Source organism: Lissotriton helveticus, chromosome 8, assembly GCF_964261635.1.
Source record: "Lissotriton helveticus chromosome 8, aLisHel1.1, whole genome shotgun sequence".
In the NCBI taxonomy this organism is placed as follows: Eukaryota; Metazoa; Chordata; class Amphibia; order Caudata; family Salamandridae; genus Lissotriton; species Lissotriton helveticus.
Window position 1 is genome coordinate 1,310,450,618 of NC_136069.1, and position 17,490 is coordinate 1,310,468,107.

A 17,490-nucleotide genomic window follows, 5' to 3' on the forward strand; every position below is an offset into this window, starting at 1 on the left:
CATTGCAATATCTCCTACCCGGAGATATAATCACAATGCACACAATGCTTTAGTAATGGAACACATAAGGGCTTCACAATACACAGTGGTCTCCAGGGCGAGACCAAACCATATACTAATAAAGTGGAATGCGAACCACGGCCTAAGTCAAGACTGGACCCAGAAGAAGTAGAAGAGCCGGGGACCCAAGGTACCACCCAAGGTAAGTATCCAGAAACCCCACGGAGGCCGTGTGCAGGGTGAGAACATGACTGTGTGCTCAATACAAGTCAATGGGTAAGGCATGGTTGCAGTTTTTAAGAAGAAGGACCCTTCCCAGAGGACCCTGAAGAAACTCAGTGGAAGATGGAAGGCTTGAGAGTCACCCCACCTGTGGATACCACAGGATCCAGGATACCTACACCAGGGAAGGCTGGCGTCGGAAACCACTGTAGACCACAATGGAGGATTTCAGTGAATATGCCGCTGGCAAAGATGGTGAAAGAGTCCGGTGGAACCCAGAGGTGGATTCAAGATAAAAGGTACCTGTAAGCAGAGGGGACAGAGTCTACGTCACTCAGGAGTGACCAGGAGGCATGGGAAACGATTGCCCACCGATGTCGGAGATGCAGGAGACTTGACGCCACCCTTTGAGCTGCAGCTGTGCGGATCAGGCGACGCTGGGAAAGACCAGGAGCCATTCATGTGCAGTCCCACGTCGGATGTCAAAAGCCAGGGGATTGGTGTCCCTCGAGGGATCCAACAAGCCTTGGCAACGGCAACCAAAAATGTATGCGAAAAAGGTGCAGTGTTGTGACCAGCAAGGTCCAAGGGACTCAACACCGGCAGGTAAATCAGAGCAGCCCCAAGCAAGAAGGGGAGGCCACTGGAGCCAAAGAAGAACCTCAAGAGGACCCATGTGCCAAAGGCATGGAGTCACAAGAGGACATCGAACAGCTCACTAAAAGATGAAGGCCCACGGAGCAGAGGATGCAGTGCAGGCGAAGATCTTGGTAGTAAGAGAAGCTTGAGGATAGAGATTCTTGGAGCCCGAACATCTCTGGTGAGGTGTGTCAACAAGCCTTGGCAACAGCAAGTCGACACAGTGCACAGGGGTACTGCTCCAGAGGTTCCGACAAGGGATATTGGCTTCAAACTTGCTGTGTAGACACCACTGCAGGCCTCGAGGGAGTTCCAGAACCACCACCTTTGTTGCTGAACCTTTTGGAGTCCGTAGAAGCACAGGAACAGCAGATTGGTCAGTTTCTTGCGGTGCCTGCAGATGCAGCGAAGAGACTCCTTCCCTTCAAGTGAGATTTCTTCGGGTGTCTTGGATGTCAACAGGCCTTGTGAAGAACCTGTATGGAGCACAGGCACAGAAGACTGGCAGGATGATGAGACCAGGAGCAGCAGGAGTCTTCCCAGTTGCAGTCTCGGTTCCCAAAGCAAAGTCCAATGAAGTCCAGGGTGCCCAGACAGTTGAAGATGAAGTGATTTCAGATCTGAAACTTGCCCCACAGCAAATCAAAGTAACTACCCACAGGTAAGCCCTTTAGTATCCTAAGGAAGGGGTAGGGACGTTTCAGGAGTCCCTCCCACAGGAGGGGCTGGACAGTGGGGAGGATACTCCCATGTCCTTAGTCCAGTTTTGCGCAAGAGCGGAGGCCAATGGCTCCCTGAACTGGTTCCAACTGGAGTATGCAAGGAGGGCACCAAATGTGCCCTTTAAAGCAATCTAGAGCCGCTGGCAAGCGCCCCCACCCTGGCCCAATATACTAAGGCCTGTCTGGGAGGTGGTCATACCTCCCTGTGACAGGAAACCTATTGTCCTACCTTACCCTGCACGAGCTTGGCTCAGCAGCAGGAGGGCAGAATCGGGTCTCTGGTTGGCAGCAGCCATAGTTTGCTATCCGGGTCTAGAAGACTGGTACCAGGAAAACTGAGGGCCTCCTGGAGGAGCTTTGCAGAGCATGGAGTCATACCTCAAACACCGTTTAAGGTGTTGAGTAGGATTCCAACATGTTTGATACCAAACACAATAGGGTTTGTTACAGCCAGTTTAGAGTTAGCCATTGTATAATGACTTATGGCCACTATGTATTGTAATGGCTGATGCACTTACAACCCGGGAGAATGGACTACGTGGATTGTAGGGGTGTCTTGCTCATGCAGGGGCACCCTCACATTTTTAACAATGCCTTAGGATTGACTATTAGGTTTTACATGCAGTGACCTCAGATATAAGGAAACATATCTGTCGTAAGTGGTGCTAGCATCAGCTTACACAGGCTGTAATGGCAGGCCTGTAGTCACAATTTGAGTGGTCTCTCATGGGTGGCATAATACATGCTTCAGCCCATGGGGGACCCCTGGTGTACCTATGCCCCGGGTACCTTAGTACCATATACTAGGGACTTACAAGGGTACATCAGTAGCCAATCTGGGGGTACCTAAATACTCACCATGTCCAATTTAGGGAAGAAGTACAGAGACTGGAGTCCTGATTAGCGGGATCCCAGTCAGACTAGCAGAAAAACAGAATGACACCAGCAAAAAGTGGGGGTGACCATGAAAGCAGATCCTAGTTTCCAACAGGTTGTAATGACTGCCTGCACAGAACTCTATGACTTACCTCCTCTGGCAATACACTGCACCTATGCGAGAAAGCTAATGTGCTTAAGCTAACGTTTTTAAGTCAGTGCATACAAACTTTAGGGTCATCTTGAAAACAAAGAACAATTAGACATAGGCAGCATATGTAGTTTTGAAGCCACTCATGTAGAGGCTAAAAAGAAACACAGTGTTACTGCTCTATTAAATTTATAAGTGTGAAAAGGCTTTTTACTTTTTGTTAAGTGACAATATTACCAGGACAACCTACTCACTGTGTGCAGTAACGTGTTCTCCATATTCAAACTATGGCCATATGTACAAATCCTTTTTGTGGTCGCAAAAGTGCCGTTTAGCGGAATCGGCCTGTTTATTAAAGCACAAAGGCATTTTCAAATGTACAAAACCCTAACTGCGAATCAGTAACCTATTACTGGATCTCAATTTGGGTTTGCCAATCGGTATTTGGAAGAGGTGTACTTAGGGTGATCCTTCCAAATACTGAATCACATCGGTGCGTACAAATGTTTGCGACCAAAATACAGTTGCAAAACATTTGCACTTCCCACCAACTCAAAGTTGGGGATAAGCCATTCACAACTAGGAAGGGGTCCCAAAGGGACCCCTTCCGATTTGAGAATAAAAAAAAAAGGCAGTGGTCACAAAAAATGAAACAAACGTTTAATTGTTTTTGCTTTTTAAACGCATAGGCTACATTAAAAGAAGAATATTGCTTCATTTAAAAGCAATCATAGACACGGTGGTCTGCTGACCCCAGAAGGACATCATCCCTATGATTTTTACGATTCCCAAGGGTTTGCGAACTGAGACCTACCTCATTATTATTTATGAGGTAGGTCTATTTGCGACCAAGTGGGAATCACAGAAAGAGTAAAACACACTTTTGTACACGATTGTCTGCGATTACCAAACATCGAATCGCAAAAATGTGCCATTTGGTAATCACAAACACCAAGCTTCGTACATGTAGCCCTTAGTTCTCCACACTACACCAGAATAGGCCTAGAGTGCCTCACCAGTGGTGACCCCAAAGAAGCAATGTGTAAAACTGGCATTCTCGGAATTCAGTGAGATCACAGCAGTGTCTGGTTCCTGAGGTGTCACTTACTGGATACAATAATTGTTAGAATAATTGTCCTGTTGTCCCTCAGATCCTAAGGCCCCAGAAAAAAGGCTTCACAAAAGCCAACAGAAGCCATTTACGATCAGTAAAGCACAGCTGAGAGCTCTTTAAGGGCATCGTGTGGAACTATTGTTGACAATACGATGCCAAGAACCATGGCAACTTGCATATTCTTATTCATTACGTAAACCAACTGAACAGACTTAAGTATCACTTATGGTTCTGAAACCACACATTGGTAAACAGTATTCTATATTTTTTAAAGTTGTTAATCAACAAGGGAGGTAATGGCAATCAGCTAACAGCCTACGAAAAAACATGTTTCAGATTCAGAAACCAGTGAGGCAAAAGGTAATAGGTCCTGGCTCATCACACTATACAGTGGGGTTTGGTACCAACACATTGTCAAAGCCTATCTGTACCACTTTGTCCTTGGCCTATATAATTAATGTTTCCCCAAATAACTTACTTGAGCTGCTGAAGCCAAGGAATGATGCGCTTCATATCATCATTGATAGACTTCTCAATGTCATCAAGTGTTGGCTGATCTAGAAAAATATCAGTTGTCATTTATTTTATAAACTATTAGGCTCCAATGTTATAAAACAATAACTATATTGGGTCAAAACAGTTCCCAAAACAGAATCTCAGCATACAATTAACTGAATTAGGCAGATACTCCTGTCCACATTCGAGTACTACATTCTCAATTTAACACACACATTTATAATTTGGGAAACACAGATTTGTAATTTGGTAAATACATTATTTAAGTTAGTGTAATCAACTGACCTCTTTAATTAACAGTAAATGTGCCCAGCTTTTAAGATTTATAAAGATAGGCCTTCATGTGTCAAAATTACAAAACATTGTAAATATGCAGAGAATTAAGAGAAGAATCTAGTTGTAACTCAACGCTTGGCCAATTCTGTTCTAAAATCAATCAGGTGGGCCTCAGGTAACAATAAAACTTTGACCCCATGTAGCTTCCTTGATTTGAAGGGTAGCTGAAGATCCAATGTTCGAGAACAGCAATCATACGACGTAGGTAAAACCTATAATAATGTTGCCTGATTAAAGGCAAAAGTGCAGAAAACGTCTTCCATATATAATAAAGGGAATAGTGCTCATGCTGCCATAAGCAGAATCAGACAAAGGACCAACTAATGGATACGTTTCAAAAAGAAAAAAAAAAAAAGTCGTCCCTAGGCTACAGAAAACCCCAATTCCAATTTCTGGACACCAAGCAAATGTACATTCAACCCAGTTCTGTGCACCTGCTTAAGCTTGTCAACATTACTGGTATTGCTCACAAAAAGAAAACATCCACAAAAAATTATTCTTAAGCACCTTCCCTATCAACCAATCCCAACTATCGGAGATACTGGAGTGTTTTAAGACAAAAAAATTAGCTCAGGACATTCCGTGAAAAGGTCCTGCACAAACTCCAAGGACTCTGTCTTGATCCCAGATATGGGGGCCTCAGTGTCATCAAAGAGCTCCTGGTCCCTCCTATTACTTATTACCACAAAATACCTCATGCAAGGTATCCTCCACATTAAATATAACGTAGCAATGTAACAGAATGATGCATCATAATAAAATATTGCATATACGTACGCATTTAACTTGACAACAGAAATTAAAAATCAAGGGCTGGTTCTCTAGTGCTGACTCAGCACCATCCTAGCATAAACATGGATAAATCATAAACAAAGAATCAGAATACCACATGGACAATGGGTCCCGGAATCAGCAGGGAAATTACATAATGGCAAATGTAATGGATACTAACAATTCATAGATGAAGAGTACACCACAGGAGGCCTTTGCACCATCTCTGTACACTGCCTTTGCAGCCATCAAGAAGGCTAGAGAGAATAGCTCAATTCTCATAGTTCACAAGCTGAATCCGCGCCCTGACCAACATTTTCCCAAGATTTTATTCATCTAGTACCAGAACTGCTGGTGTGAGGATCAGGGTATAGGCAGTGTGCAATTTCAGAAATCAACAGAAGGGAAACAAATCCACATAATATGGCACACATATAGTTCCCTTGATTCAATTGATGTAAAGCCAATACCCTGACTGTGGAAAGCTGTCTCTGTATATACTATACCAAAAAGAGGTTTAGTGTGCACAGGTTAGAGCGAGTCCCCAAAGGTACTGCAGAGGTTCAAGGAGATAATACATTACTCTCAATTTAGTGGTAGGCGGGCTGAGCAGTTAGGCTTATCAGAGGGTAGTGTGAATGCATTTAGTGTACATACTCATACAAGGAAGGAACACACACTCAATGACTGACTCCAGGCCAATGTTTGTAGAAAAATATTACTTTAGTTACTTTTATTGCTAGGAACCAAGTTGAACTCAGTGACAGGTAAGTAGTCTTTTCTGCAATATTTTCAAATAACTGGCAATAGGTTTGTATAGCATCAAACAATACTTTGCATGTGCATGAATTGCTTTTCAAAACAGAAAGAGATACTTTGTATTTAGGATCATACTTAGTACAATACAGTGAGACCAATGCAATCCTATGGGAAAAAGAAATGTGAGTAAACGTACAGGTAAGTCATCGGTTCTGAGTTTTAGTCTCCAGGGATTTTGGTCAACAATGGTCAAGGGTCGGACCGAGGTACGTAGAGCGCCACCAGCAGGACTGGGGCGGCCGGATGCAGAGGTCACTGGGCCCAATGTTATCCTATGGAGGCTGAGAGCTCCTCAAAGAGGCACCAGTTACAGGCAAGTATCGGTTGTTCAGGGGGACAGGCTCGGGTGTTAAGATCAGCACTGGAGGGGTCACCAAAGAGCACAGAGACAGCACCACCAGCGACAAAGAGGTAGGTGGGTGCAGAGGAGGCATCGGTGGGCTCCCGTTGAATCTAATGGAGATCCTCAGTTGGAGAAAACTACTGCAGACTCGGTTCTGAAGGCTGGCTGAAAGAATGCCACAACTGGAGAGGGAAGTTGGATAGTGGGGGGAATACCAGGACAACGTCGGTTGGGAACCCCAAGGGCAGGGGCTGCGGGTGTAGGGGTGTCTTTTGGCATCTGGTTTTCTCACCAAAACCTGGTCGCAGGGGGGACCCTTCAGGTAGAGGCTACAGGCGTAAAGGGGAGGGACCGGATTGGCAGGAACCCAGGCACACTCAGTCAAATTGCATCAGAGATCCAGCAAAAAGTGGGGAGGTTACTGCAAAAGATACCCACTCTCCTACACTGACCCTCTCCTTTATTCCTTTGTTTCGATCTGAATTTCTGTTTTGGCCCCTTCTTTCGAACCCAAGGGCAACAGAATAAGCCCATGTCCCTTTTTGGTGATATGGTACTACATCCACTGCATCTTTCTCTAGTAAAGTGCTTACTTATGGTTGAAGCTGCTCTCAATGATATTGAGAGAAATTTCTTGGTGGTAAACATGGAGGTGTAGATTTGAGTATCAGATAGTATCCATTGTGAACAACATTCACGACTTTCGTTACTTTCTGCAACTCTTCTAGATGGGTTATGATGCTTGCTACCATCAGAGTGACTAACACAAAGGGGGACGGAAGTAGTCACATATTGGGGAGGTGACTTTCCAATGCCTCAGATGGCTGCTGCTCGCTCAATCTCTTCAAAGGCTTTCTCTGGTGGCGTGATTGACTTTGCTGGTGTTGCTGTTGTTTGACAGACCATTGAGGGGTGTTAACCCTCTTAGGAGGGTGGAGACTATCATATGGTCTTTAGTGCCTACCGTACTCAGTTTTTTCTCAAATCCTACACCGTATTTCCATTTTCATCCTGTTCATTTATGCACTGGTGTATGAAAGTGGGTTTCTGTTGCAGTAACTACCCCACTTTTTGCCAGATTTCTCATACACTTTGACTGAGTGTGCCCTTGGTGCCTGCAAATCATGTTCCCAGGGCCTGTTTTCTTTTCCCTAATCTGTACCATTGTTACCACAATTGGCACAACTCTTGCCTACCTGCAAGGGGTACCCATGCTACCACGGGCATGGTAGCCAGAGAAAGGCCTCTAAGGGCTGCAGCATGTATTATGCCAGCCTCAGAGGCCTCTCACCACAAACATGCACCACTGCCATTGTAGCCTGCATGTTTTGATTCAGATAAAAGTGGCGAGCCGACATGGCACACATCCGTGTGCCATGCCTACCCAGTACTGCTTGAGGCCTATGCAAGTCACCCTTAATGCAGGGCCATTCATAAATATTATAAGTACACAGTAAAGCCATACCGAGTATATGGCGAGAAACTGGTTTCCTAGAACCATAATGGCTTTACTGAATCCTTAAATATTTGGTATCAAATATCTCAGAATAATAAACCTGCCCCGATTCCAGTCTCAGGTTATTTCATGCACTCAGGGGGTCCCTTCTACAGTGGGCCCCTGAACCAAGCCACTCACTGGTGGGTTCCTGACTGATAAACACCAGCCTGCCACCATAATACACATGTCTGTACCCTTGGTCTTACCGCCTTTGAAGCGCGACCCCCTGCTTCTCCTGCTATCAGGAGCAGGTCCCCTTCCTGTCTCCCCCCCCCTTTTCCCGCGGGAATACAGACCCCAAAATTGGTGCCTCTAAGGCCATGGTAGTGCCTCAGATATATAGAGAGTTCCTGCTCAGTTTGGCTTGTGGCATTCCCTTAGCTGGGCATCGTGTCAAGGCCAAAACTTGGGGTAGGTTAGTTACCTGCTTCTGCTGGCCAGGTAGGTTCCAGAAGGGGAAGGAGTTTTGCAACTCATGTGCCACCTGCCAAGCCAATTTCTAAGCAGGTGGATGCCCAAAAGCCCTCTTAATCCCACTTCCAGTGGTTGGGGTTCCCTTTGAAAGGGTAGGGGTTGACACTGTTCGCCCCCTAGTCCTCCCAACTGCATCAGGGAACAGATTTATACTGGTGGTGGTGGATCACGCCAGATACCTTAAAGCAATATCCCCTAGGACACTACTGCTCCTGCAGTGGCTCAGGCCCTCGTTGGTATCTTTACCAGGGTGGGTTTCCCTAAGGAGGTGGTGTCAGACAGAAGTACAAACTTCATGTCTGGCTACCTGAAACACATGTGGGCTGAATGTGGAGTGACTTACAAGTTCACCACCCCATATCTCACACAAATAAATAGTTTAGTTGAGAGATTCAACAAAACCTTGAAATGCATGATCATGGGACTCCCTGAAAAACTCAGGATATGGGATGTCTTACTGCCATGCCTGCATTTTGCCTACAGAGAATTGCCACAGAAGGAAGTAGGGTTTCTCCACTTTGAACTTCTGTTTGGACATCCTGTAAGGGGGCCATTGTGTCTGGTGAAGAAAGGCACAATGTGACCTCTCAAAGAGCCTAAGCAAGACATAGTGGACTATATGTTGGCCTACTTTTGAGGATGGCGGAATACATGGAAAACGCATCTAAAAACCTCAAGGACAGCCAAGAGCTCCAGAACCTCTGGTATGACCAGAGGACTGAACTGGTGGAGTTCCAAACATAGCAGAAGGTGTGGGTTTTGGAGTTTATGGATCCTAGGGCCCTCTAGAACAAATGGAGTGAGCCCTACCCTAACAAAGAAAGAAAAAGAGAGGTTGCCGATTTGGTAGACCTTGGCACTTGCAGGAACCCCACAAGGGTCATCCAAGTGAACCACCTTAAACTCTTTCACAACAGGGCTGAGGTGGACATGCTGATGGTCACTGATGAGAATCGGGAGGAAGAGAGTGAACCTCTCCCTGAGCTTCTCACAAACCTAAAGATGTGTCAGTTGAGGGAGTGGTCTTTTCAGACACCCTCTCTTCCCAACAGCAGGCTGACTGCAGGCTAGTCCTGCAACAGTATGCGGAGTTCTTCTCATTCACCCACTGGCCAGACAAGCTGGTGTACACATGGTGTGGACACTGGGCACAGCCAGCCTACCTGTCAAAAATAAAATCCACAGGCAGTCTGATAAAGTCAAAGACAGCATCAAAGGTGAAGTAAAATAGATGCTGGAATTGGAAGTCATTGAACCCTCTGAGAACCCCTGTGCCAGCCCTGTTGTCTTACTCCCCAAATCGAATAGCCAGGGAGGTAAAATTGAGTTGAGGTTTTGTGTGGACTACAGGGGCCTCAGTGCAGTGACCAAGTAAGATACAAACACAATTCCTATGGCTGACGAATTGACTGATATGGGGCAGCTAAGTTTGCAAGTACTTTTGATTTGACATCAGGGTACAGGCAGCAAAAAAGAAATCTGCATTCTCAACCCCAGATGGGTATTATCAGTTCACTGCTATACCCTATGTACTAAAGAATGTCCCGGCCACCATCCAACGGTTGGTGAACAAAGGTCCTAGCCGGACTGGAGTTTAGTGCAGTCTATCAACCATATTGCTGTCTTTACCTCCCCTCAGCAGGATCACCTGATCCACCTAGGTAAGGTCCTGTAGGCTCTCCGTAATGTAGATCTCACTTTCAAAGAAAGCAAGTGCCAGAAAGGACAAGGCTCCGTTGTAAATTTGGGCCACCTGGTAGGTGGAGGCCAAGTTCAACCCTTCCAACCCAAGATCCAGACTATTGTGGGCTGGGTAGCTCCAACCACCCAGACTTGGGTAATGTGTTCCTTGGTTTGACTGGGCATTACAGGAGGTTTGTGAAGGGGTATGGGTCTTATGTGGACCCCTCACAGAAATGACATCCTAGAAAATGCCCAAAAAAGTAATCTGGACAGTGAGCTGTCAAAAGTCTTTTGACAATCTGAAGGAAGCAATGCGCTCAGCACCCATAAAACAGATTGTTCGAAGCAGTTCATAGTGCAGACAGAAGCCTCTGATCATGTAATAGGAGCGCTCCTAAAAAATGACGATGGCCAAGATCCACCTGTTGCTTTGGAGTGCCATACTGAGGGTAGCCTTTGCTATGGTTTGCTCCCTGAAGAAGTTGAGGCCATACTGGTTTAGCTCTTACTTCCTTGTTCAAACTGACCACAAGCCTCTCAGATTGCTGATGCAAATCAAAGCCAAAATCTTAGACTGTTCAGGTGGACCATCTCCCTACAAGGTACGATTTTACACTGGAACACCGACCTGGGCTGACCATGTGAATGCCTTTCCAGGTTCTTCCACTTAGAAGATGAACACTCTCTTGGGAAAGGTTAGTCTCATCCTCTTACGTTTGAGAGGAAGTTGTGTAGAAAAGTGAAGTTTTCAACATGGCCACCCCACTTTTTGCCTGGTATTTGATGTGATTTCAACTGGAAGTACACTGGGTTCCTCCTAAACAGCCCCCAGTGCCAGATCTCTTTCCCAAAACTGTACAATTGGTTCTCCTAATTATCAATACCTTTGGTACCTTCTGAAAGCCCCTAGTAAGTGGTACCCCTGGTACTTCGGGCCTGAGGTACTAAAGAGGGTCCCTAAGGGTGGCAGAACAAATGATGCCACCCTAAGGGCCCCCACACTGAGATCATGCAAACTGCCACTCTAGGCTACGTGTCTTGGTGCAGACGAAAGTGAAAACACGACATGGCACACATCTTGTCAAAAAGGGCACTTTTGTACAGATACATTTTTACTAACTATTTGCTTTGAATGCCTTTTTTCCAATACAGATAAATTGTATTTTTACAGTTTTAGCCTGTTAGGCTACAAAAGGCAGTTTTATCTGGGTAAATCAGACTTACAATTCTCATAATTTTTAGCTTATCACCCTCCATGACAACCCTTTATATAGAGTCATCATGCCTATATTTCAAAATATACACATCTATTGGCCTTGGGTTATCTCCAGAATGTATTCTGGGGTCAAGAGATTAGTGAGTTTTTACTATTAAAAAGACATCTGTAAATGGGAAAAGATTCTAAATTAACGTTAAGAGCACTTGGCTCCATGGCACCCAGTTCACCCCTCTCCAGAAACCTCAAAATACAAATGCTGTTTCTTGGTGTATTACTTCCGCTCATCCATTCTATTAGTAACAATCTTGTGATCCTAGGTAAATGTTTAGGCTATATCCTCCAATGTATGTACTCCAATTTTAACAGAGCTTGTCTTCCATTCCACTACTGCGACATAATCCAGGTACTTCTATATCTGATCCTGCTTTATGCTCACAGTCTTATATGTTGATAGGAGTGGCCTTTATATAGTTTATAAATATTCTCACTCTGGGTTTGTATTGTGCATTGCTTAACTAGTTAAATACGAGTGCTGGGAGCTCAGCTGGGAAGCCAGCAAATGATGCAATGAACGACGAATACCAAGTCTGCATCTCCTTAAAACCACCTCTGGTCTCTTTAATCCACTGCCAGACATTCCTTGCCTCTTTAGCTCACTTTTGCAGGTTCAAGCTTTCCCCCTTTGCAACGAATGTGCCTGCTTTCTCTGGCTTTCTGCTTTGTGTGTTTTTCCCTCTTGCTTAATGCCAAAAAATAAGTGTTGGTCTGCAAAAAGGAATACTGGTGGCCTCCAGGTCAACCACCGGCTCAAATTAAGCACAGGTGTGTAGACAGAGGCTAATATAGAACCTAAAGTTTGCCTAATTTGCTTGAAGCAAGATTCCCTGAGAACTCACTTGATAAGTCACAAGCATCTCAAGCTTCTTGTGTTTTTTTCTGTTTTGAGCGTACTTCATAGCATGAGTGCTCTTCACAGCTAATCCAGTGCTTATATTGCTGGTTATTCTGGAAATAAAGCTCCAAATATGATGTGCTTTAGAATATGTGCATGAAGCTCAACAGAAATATAGCTTTTTAAATGGACAGTATCACATGATCCCCACTCCTCACCTCCCAAATTAGACATTTTACTATTCCAAGATACATTTTCTATTGAGCCCAGGTTTACAATAACATAATGCGAGTGATTAGAGGGGTCGAGGCCAACAACTTGGCCGGGTAGCCGCACTCTCCGCGAGCTCCAGCTGAACAAGAAAGATCAGACTCCCATCCTAACTCAACAAGGGCCATCCAACTATGTTCTGCTTACAATGATAATGGCGCAGCCGTCCTGAATTGCTGGTTGATGGTTCCCAGCCTTGGGATCGCCACAAACCAGTCAGGCACCTGCAGACAGGGAGCAGACTGTAGTGGCAAAAAATGGTGGCGTGCACGGATTGAACAGCTTGCCGGTTGGGTTGCAGGCATATAATGGCACCACTGACACAGAGGTGTTGAGTGCCCCTCCAGTACCAGAGGGATGAGAGTACCCTCCCTGGGGGTGCTTGGCCCCAGAACAGAGTACCTGCTCGTCCGCAGAGTCGGCTGTCGCAAAGGAGCCGCGTAGGCGACAGAGGCGCTATACCAAGGTCGTGGAACCCCTCGATGAACCCGGAAGAAGACACTCATTCTATGCCAAACAATGCTACACTACTATAGGCGATTCAGCCATCGCAAGAGTCTGTACAGAGGTCTCCCTTCTGCAACAAGACATACGCAATGTCTCCAGGAGGGTCACAGTGGGAGAAAACAGACTTTCAGAAGTGGAGGACATAGTGCAAGACCTTGAGAAAGGAGTAGAGTAGCTCTGAACCACTAACAAGTACTTTGTGTGGCGCCTTGAAGATACAGGAAAATCACACACGAAGAAATAACCTTCGCTTTGTAGGCTTCCCAGAAGGGGTTGAGGGCACTAATGTGGGAGTGTTCTTGACTAACTGGTTGAAGGACACCCTTCCCTCTGATCAATTCTCTGTATCTTTTGTAACAGAACGGGCGCACAGGACAATGGATGATAAGCCACCCCCAGAAGCCCAACCTCGACCCATAATAGCGAAGCTCCTCTATTTCTTAGATTGAAACATGTTCCTCCAGGAAACACGGCGCAAAGGGGAAGTGCGATACGACAACTCAGAAATTATGGTATTCCCAGACTATACAATCAATTAATCAACGTTGGTAAAATGCACTACTCACCTGTGAGGGTCTCAAGGTGCTGAGAGGGGTGGGAGGGTGTGAACAGCTCCGGTGGAGTAATTCCAAGAGTCGGGTCTTGATGTCCTTTCTGAACTGGTGCAGTGTTGGGCTACGTCAGAGGATAAGGGGGGAGTTTGTTACAGGTCTCGGCTGCGAGGTAGAAGAAAGATCTACCCCCTGCTCTGGACCAGTAGAAATGAGGGATGGTGGCTAGGGAGATGTCGGCTGAGCAGAGGTTTCTCTTGGGGGCGTGGAAGAAGATTCATTCATTGAGATATTTGGGTCCGGTGTTGTGGAGGGCTTTGTAGGCGTGTGGGCAATTTGAAGGTTATTCTTCTTTCGACGGGGAGCAAGTGGAGATCGCGTAGGTGTTGGGTGATGTGGTCATGTCGTGGGATGTCAAGGATAAGTCTGGAGATGGCGTTCTGGACTATCTGAAATTTGCGGGCAATGATCCCCCCCCCACACCCACACCCACCCCCACCCCCCAATGCAGGCAGCATGGTGTGGTGCAGAATAAGGTGAAGAGTCGACATGGCACACATCCCTGTGTGCTATTCCTACAAGATACTGCCCTGAAATAGTTAAGTCACCCCTCCAGCTGGGTGCACTATACCAGTGGTGAGGGTACAGGTGCATGAGGTCGGTACCCCTAGTGTCTAAGCCAATTCTTAGACATTGTAAGTGCAATACTGCCATTATGAGTATATGGTGCTGGAGTGCTGGCACGGACGGGGCTGGGATTGCCCTTTCTGCAAATGATAGGAGCGTTGTACAACAAACCGAAGGCCAGGGTAAGGCTAGATTTGGTCACCGACTCCTTCCCCATCAATAGGGAGACCAGACAGGGATGCCCGCTGTCCCCCCTGCTTTATGCACTGGTGGCAGAGCCGTTGGCACGTGCACTTTGGGAGTACCATGCTAACGAGGGGATAGGCTTCCCTGCATACAGGATAGTGGTCTCTATGTACGCAGACGATACCTTGCTGTATGTTCGTGACCTGGAAACTAATCTATGCTCAGAGAAGTGGTGCACTATGGTGCCCTGTCTGGACTAAGGGTTAACTGGGCTAAGTCGCTGGCTTTCTCACTCTGGTAACACAGAAATTTGACATGGAGTTCCCGCTCATATGGACCACGGATCAGATCAGATACTTGGGGATACGGCTGGGTACCGACCACGAGATAGTGTTCAGGAAGAACTATGGGGTGGTTTTCAGCAAATTAGAAGATGATGTTGAGGCCTGGTGCAGGCTCCCGCTTTCGCTCCTGGGTCGCATCTCTATCATGAAGATGGTAGAGCTCCCCAGAATGCCGTTCCTGCATGACAGCACACACAGTTGACATGGAGAAAGGCAGTTACTCAGGATAGAACATGACAGGCCATACATCGGGGATAAATGTACATGGAGGTATATGAAGTAAAACTAAAGTACAGAAAAAAAAAAAGGAGAAATAAAACGAGGGGAAAGGGATATAGGCAGCACATCAGGGGGGAAGCACATTAAACCATTTACCCCACACCTTAGTAAATAAGTCGGGGCACCCCCGGGCTTCGAACATGGCTTCCTCTTGAATCCCGCACCAGTCCACTCCCCTCCTCCAACCCGTTATCGTAGGTGCCTTGGCCTGGGACCAATGCGCCGCTATTCCTCTTTTAGCCACCGCCATAGCTGTCCCCAGCAGGCGCTTGTCCGTCCTTGAACCATCCAGGCCGTCAAAGACCCCCAGCAACAAAAGTATCGGGTAATGGGGGACCTCCCAGCCCAGGACAAGCGTGAGCTACTGCTCCACCCCCCTCCAAAACGGCGCTAGAGCCGGACAGCCCCATACAATGTGATAGAAATCGGCTGAGGGGGCCGTACATCGTGTGCACACCAGAGAGGGTTTTAGCCGGGCCTGGAATAACCATGTCAGGACGAGATATGCCGCGTGTAGGTAATAAAGTTGGACCAGACGCTGCTTGGAGGATGTGGTCAGAATTTTGAGCGCCATAAGGGCATCCCTCCAGTCCGCCTCTTCTAGGGGGCCCAGCCAACCCTCCCATCGAGCCCTGATCCGGTCCAGAGAAGCGGGACCATTGTTCACTAAGGACCAGAAGATGTGGGACACTCCTCCCCTCCCTAGGTTTTCCATCATCACTTGAGCTTCTAACGGGCTGAACTCTGGGAGGGAAACAGGGGGCGAGACATGTGTATGAAGGGCATGTCTGAGTTGCAGGTATTTATAATGTTGGGAATGTGAAAGGGCGTGACGCTGCTGCAGGTCTGCAAAGGAGCGAATGTGATCTCCCACCCAAACATCACTAAGCACTGAAACTCCGATGAGATCCCATCGCCGAAACCCCTGCAAGGACGAGACCTCCCGCATCCAGGACCCATGCCAGAGGGGCGTCTGCCGAGTGAGTTTCCAGTCCCACCGCACGTGGCGGAGGGCTGTGCGCCAGGCCAGAAACACCGTCCTGGTGACCAAGGGCAGGGCCTGTGGGATTGGGCTACCGTACAGGAAGGCCTGGATCTGCGTAAAGTCCGACATATTAAGTTCCACGAGGTATGCAGGGTAGGACCACCCGCCCGCATACCATTCATGTACAACGATGAGCGTCGTGGCCAGGTAGTAGAGGTGGAGTTTGGTAACCCCCATACCTCCATCGAAGGGGGGAATACGACAATGCGCTAGAGATAAGCATGGTCTCCTCCCCCCCCCAGAGAAACCGGGTGAGGACATTGTCGAGCTTGCGGAACCAACTACCCGGGAGGTGGATAGTGATGTTTTGCATTATGTAAAGAAAACGGGGGAGGACCATCATTTTGAAAAGCGCACTCCTGCCTAATGGGTTAAGGGGGAGAACCTGCCACCTCTTTAGATCCGCCTTCATCCGGACGACCAGAGGCGTAACGTTCAGAGCCCATTCGAGTTCAGGTAGAAGAGCTACCCACACGCCGAAGATATTTGACCAATTGTCTCCTAAGGGGGATATCCGACTGCCAGTCGTAGCAGTCTCTGGAGGGATGCAGGGGGACCAAGGTTGACTTCGCCGGATTGAGACGGAGTCCGGAGACCCGCTCAAATGTGGCAAGAGCCGCCAGGCACCTGAGGCCAGAACTATCAGGGTCTGCCAAATAAAGCAGAACATCGTCCGCATATAGGACTATCTTGTCCACTTGGCTCGAGTCCCAGGCCCAGCCTCGAATAAGTGGGTCCTGCCGGATGAGGGCCGCCAGAGGCTCCATCGCAAATAAGAGGGGCGAGAGTGGACACCCCTGGCGTGTACCCCTTCGGATCTAGAAGTACCCGGAGAGCACTCCATTGATGAGTACTCGGTTCTGGGATTGGTGTATAAAATTCTGGTCAGATGGTGGAACGCGGGACCGAAACCCATCCTGTCCAGCACATCCTGCAGATACTCCCAGTTCACCGTGTCAAAGGCCTTCTCCAAGTCTAAGAAAAGCAGTGCGAAGTACGGGGTGAGACGACCACGGTGAGCCAGAGCCAAGTGGAGCCGGCGAATACAGAGGCGTGTGCCCATGGCCGGCATGAACCCGCATTGGTCGGGGTGGACAAGGTCCTGCAGGAGGGGTCGAAGTCTCCGGGCCAGGACAGAGGCAAAGATCTTGATCTCTGTATTGATCAGTGAGATCGGGCGGTAGTCCGCACAGTTCAGGGAGGGCGGCTGCGTCTTTGGAGTGACCACTATCGTGGCAACATCTGACTCGGGCGGGAATGTCCCCGTCTCCTGGAAGAGATCCACCAAATGAGGAGCCAAAACATCCCGAAAGGTTGCTTAGTACTCTTGAGGGTACCCGGCGGGACCAGGCGTTTTCCCAGGTGGGATAGCGTCCTGGATTTCCTCTAGGGTGAAAGGACGGTCC

The 17,490-nt window shown here is 47.4% G+C and overlaps 1 protein-coding gene across 2 annotated transcripts in view; it reads right to left on the reverse strand.

The window, feature by feature from the left end:
- MED14 (mediator complex subunit 14) overlaps positions 1 to 17,490 on the reverse strand; it is a 941,548-nt gene that overhangs the window by 685,187 nt on the left and 238,871 nt on the right. For both annotated transcript variants that reach the window (XM_078658290.1, XM_078658289.1), the window contains exon 12: positions 4,203 to 4,281. In XM_078658290.1, coding sequence (XP_078514416.1) covers positions 4,203 to 4,281 — 79 coding nt within the window. The remainder of the gene's footprint in view (positions 1 to 4,202; positions 4,282 to 17,490) is intronic.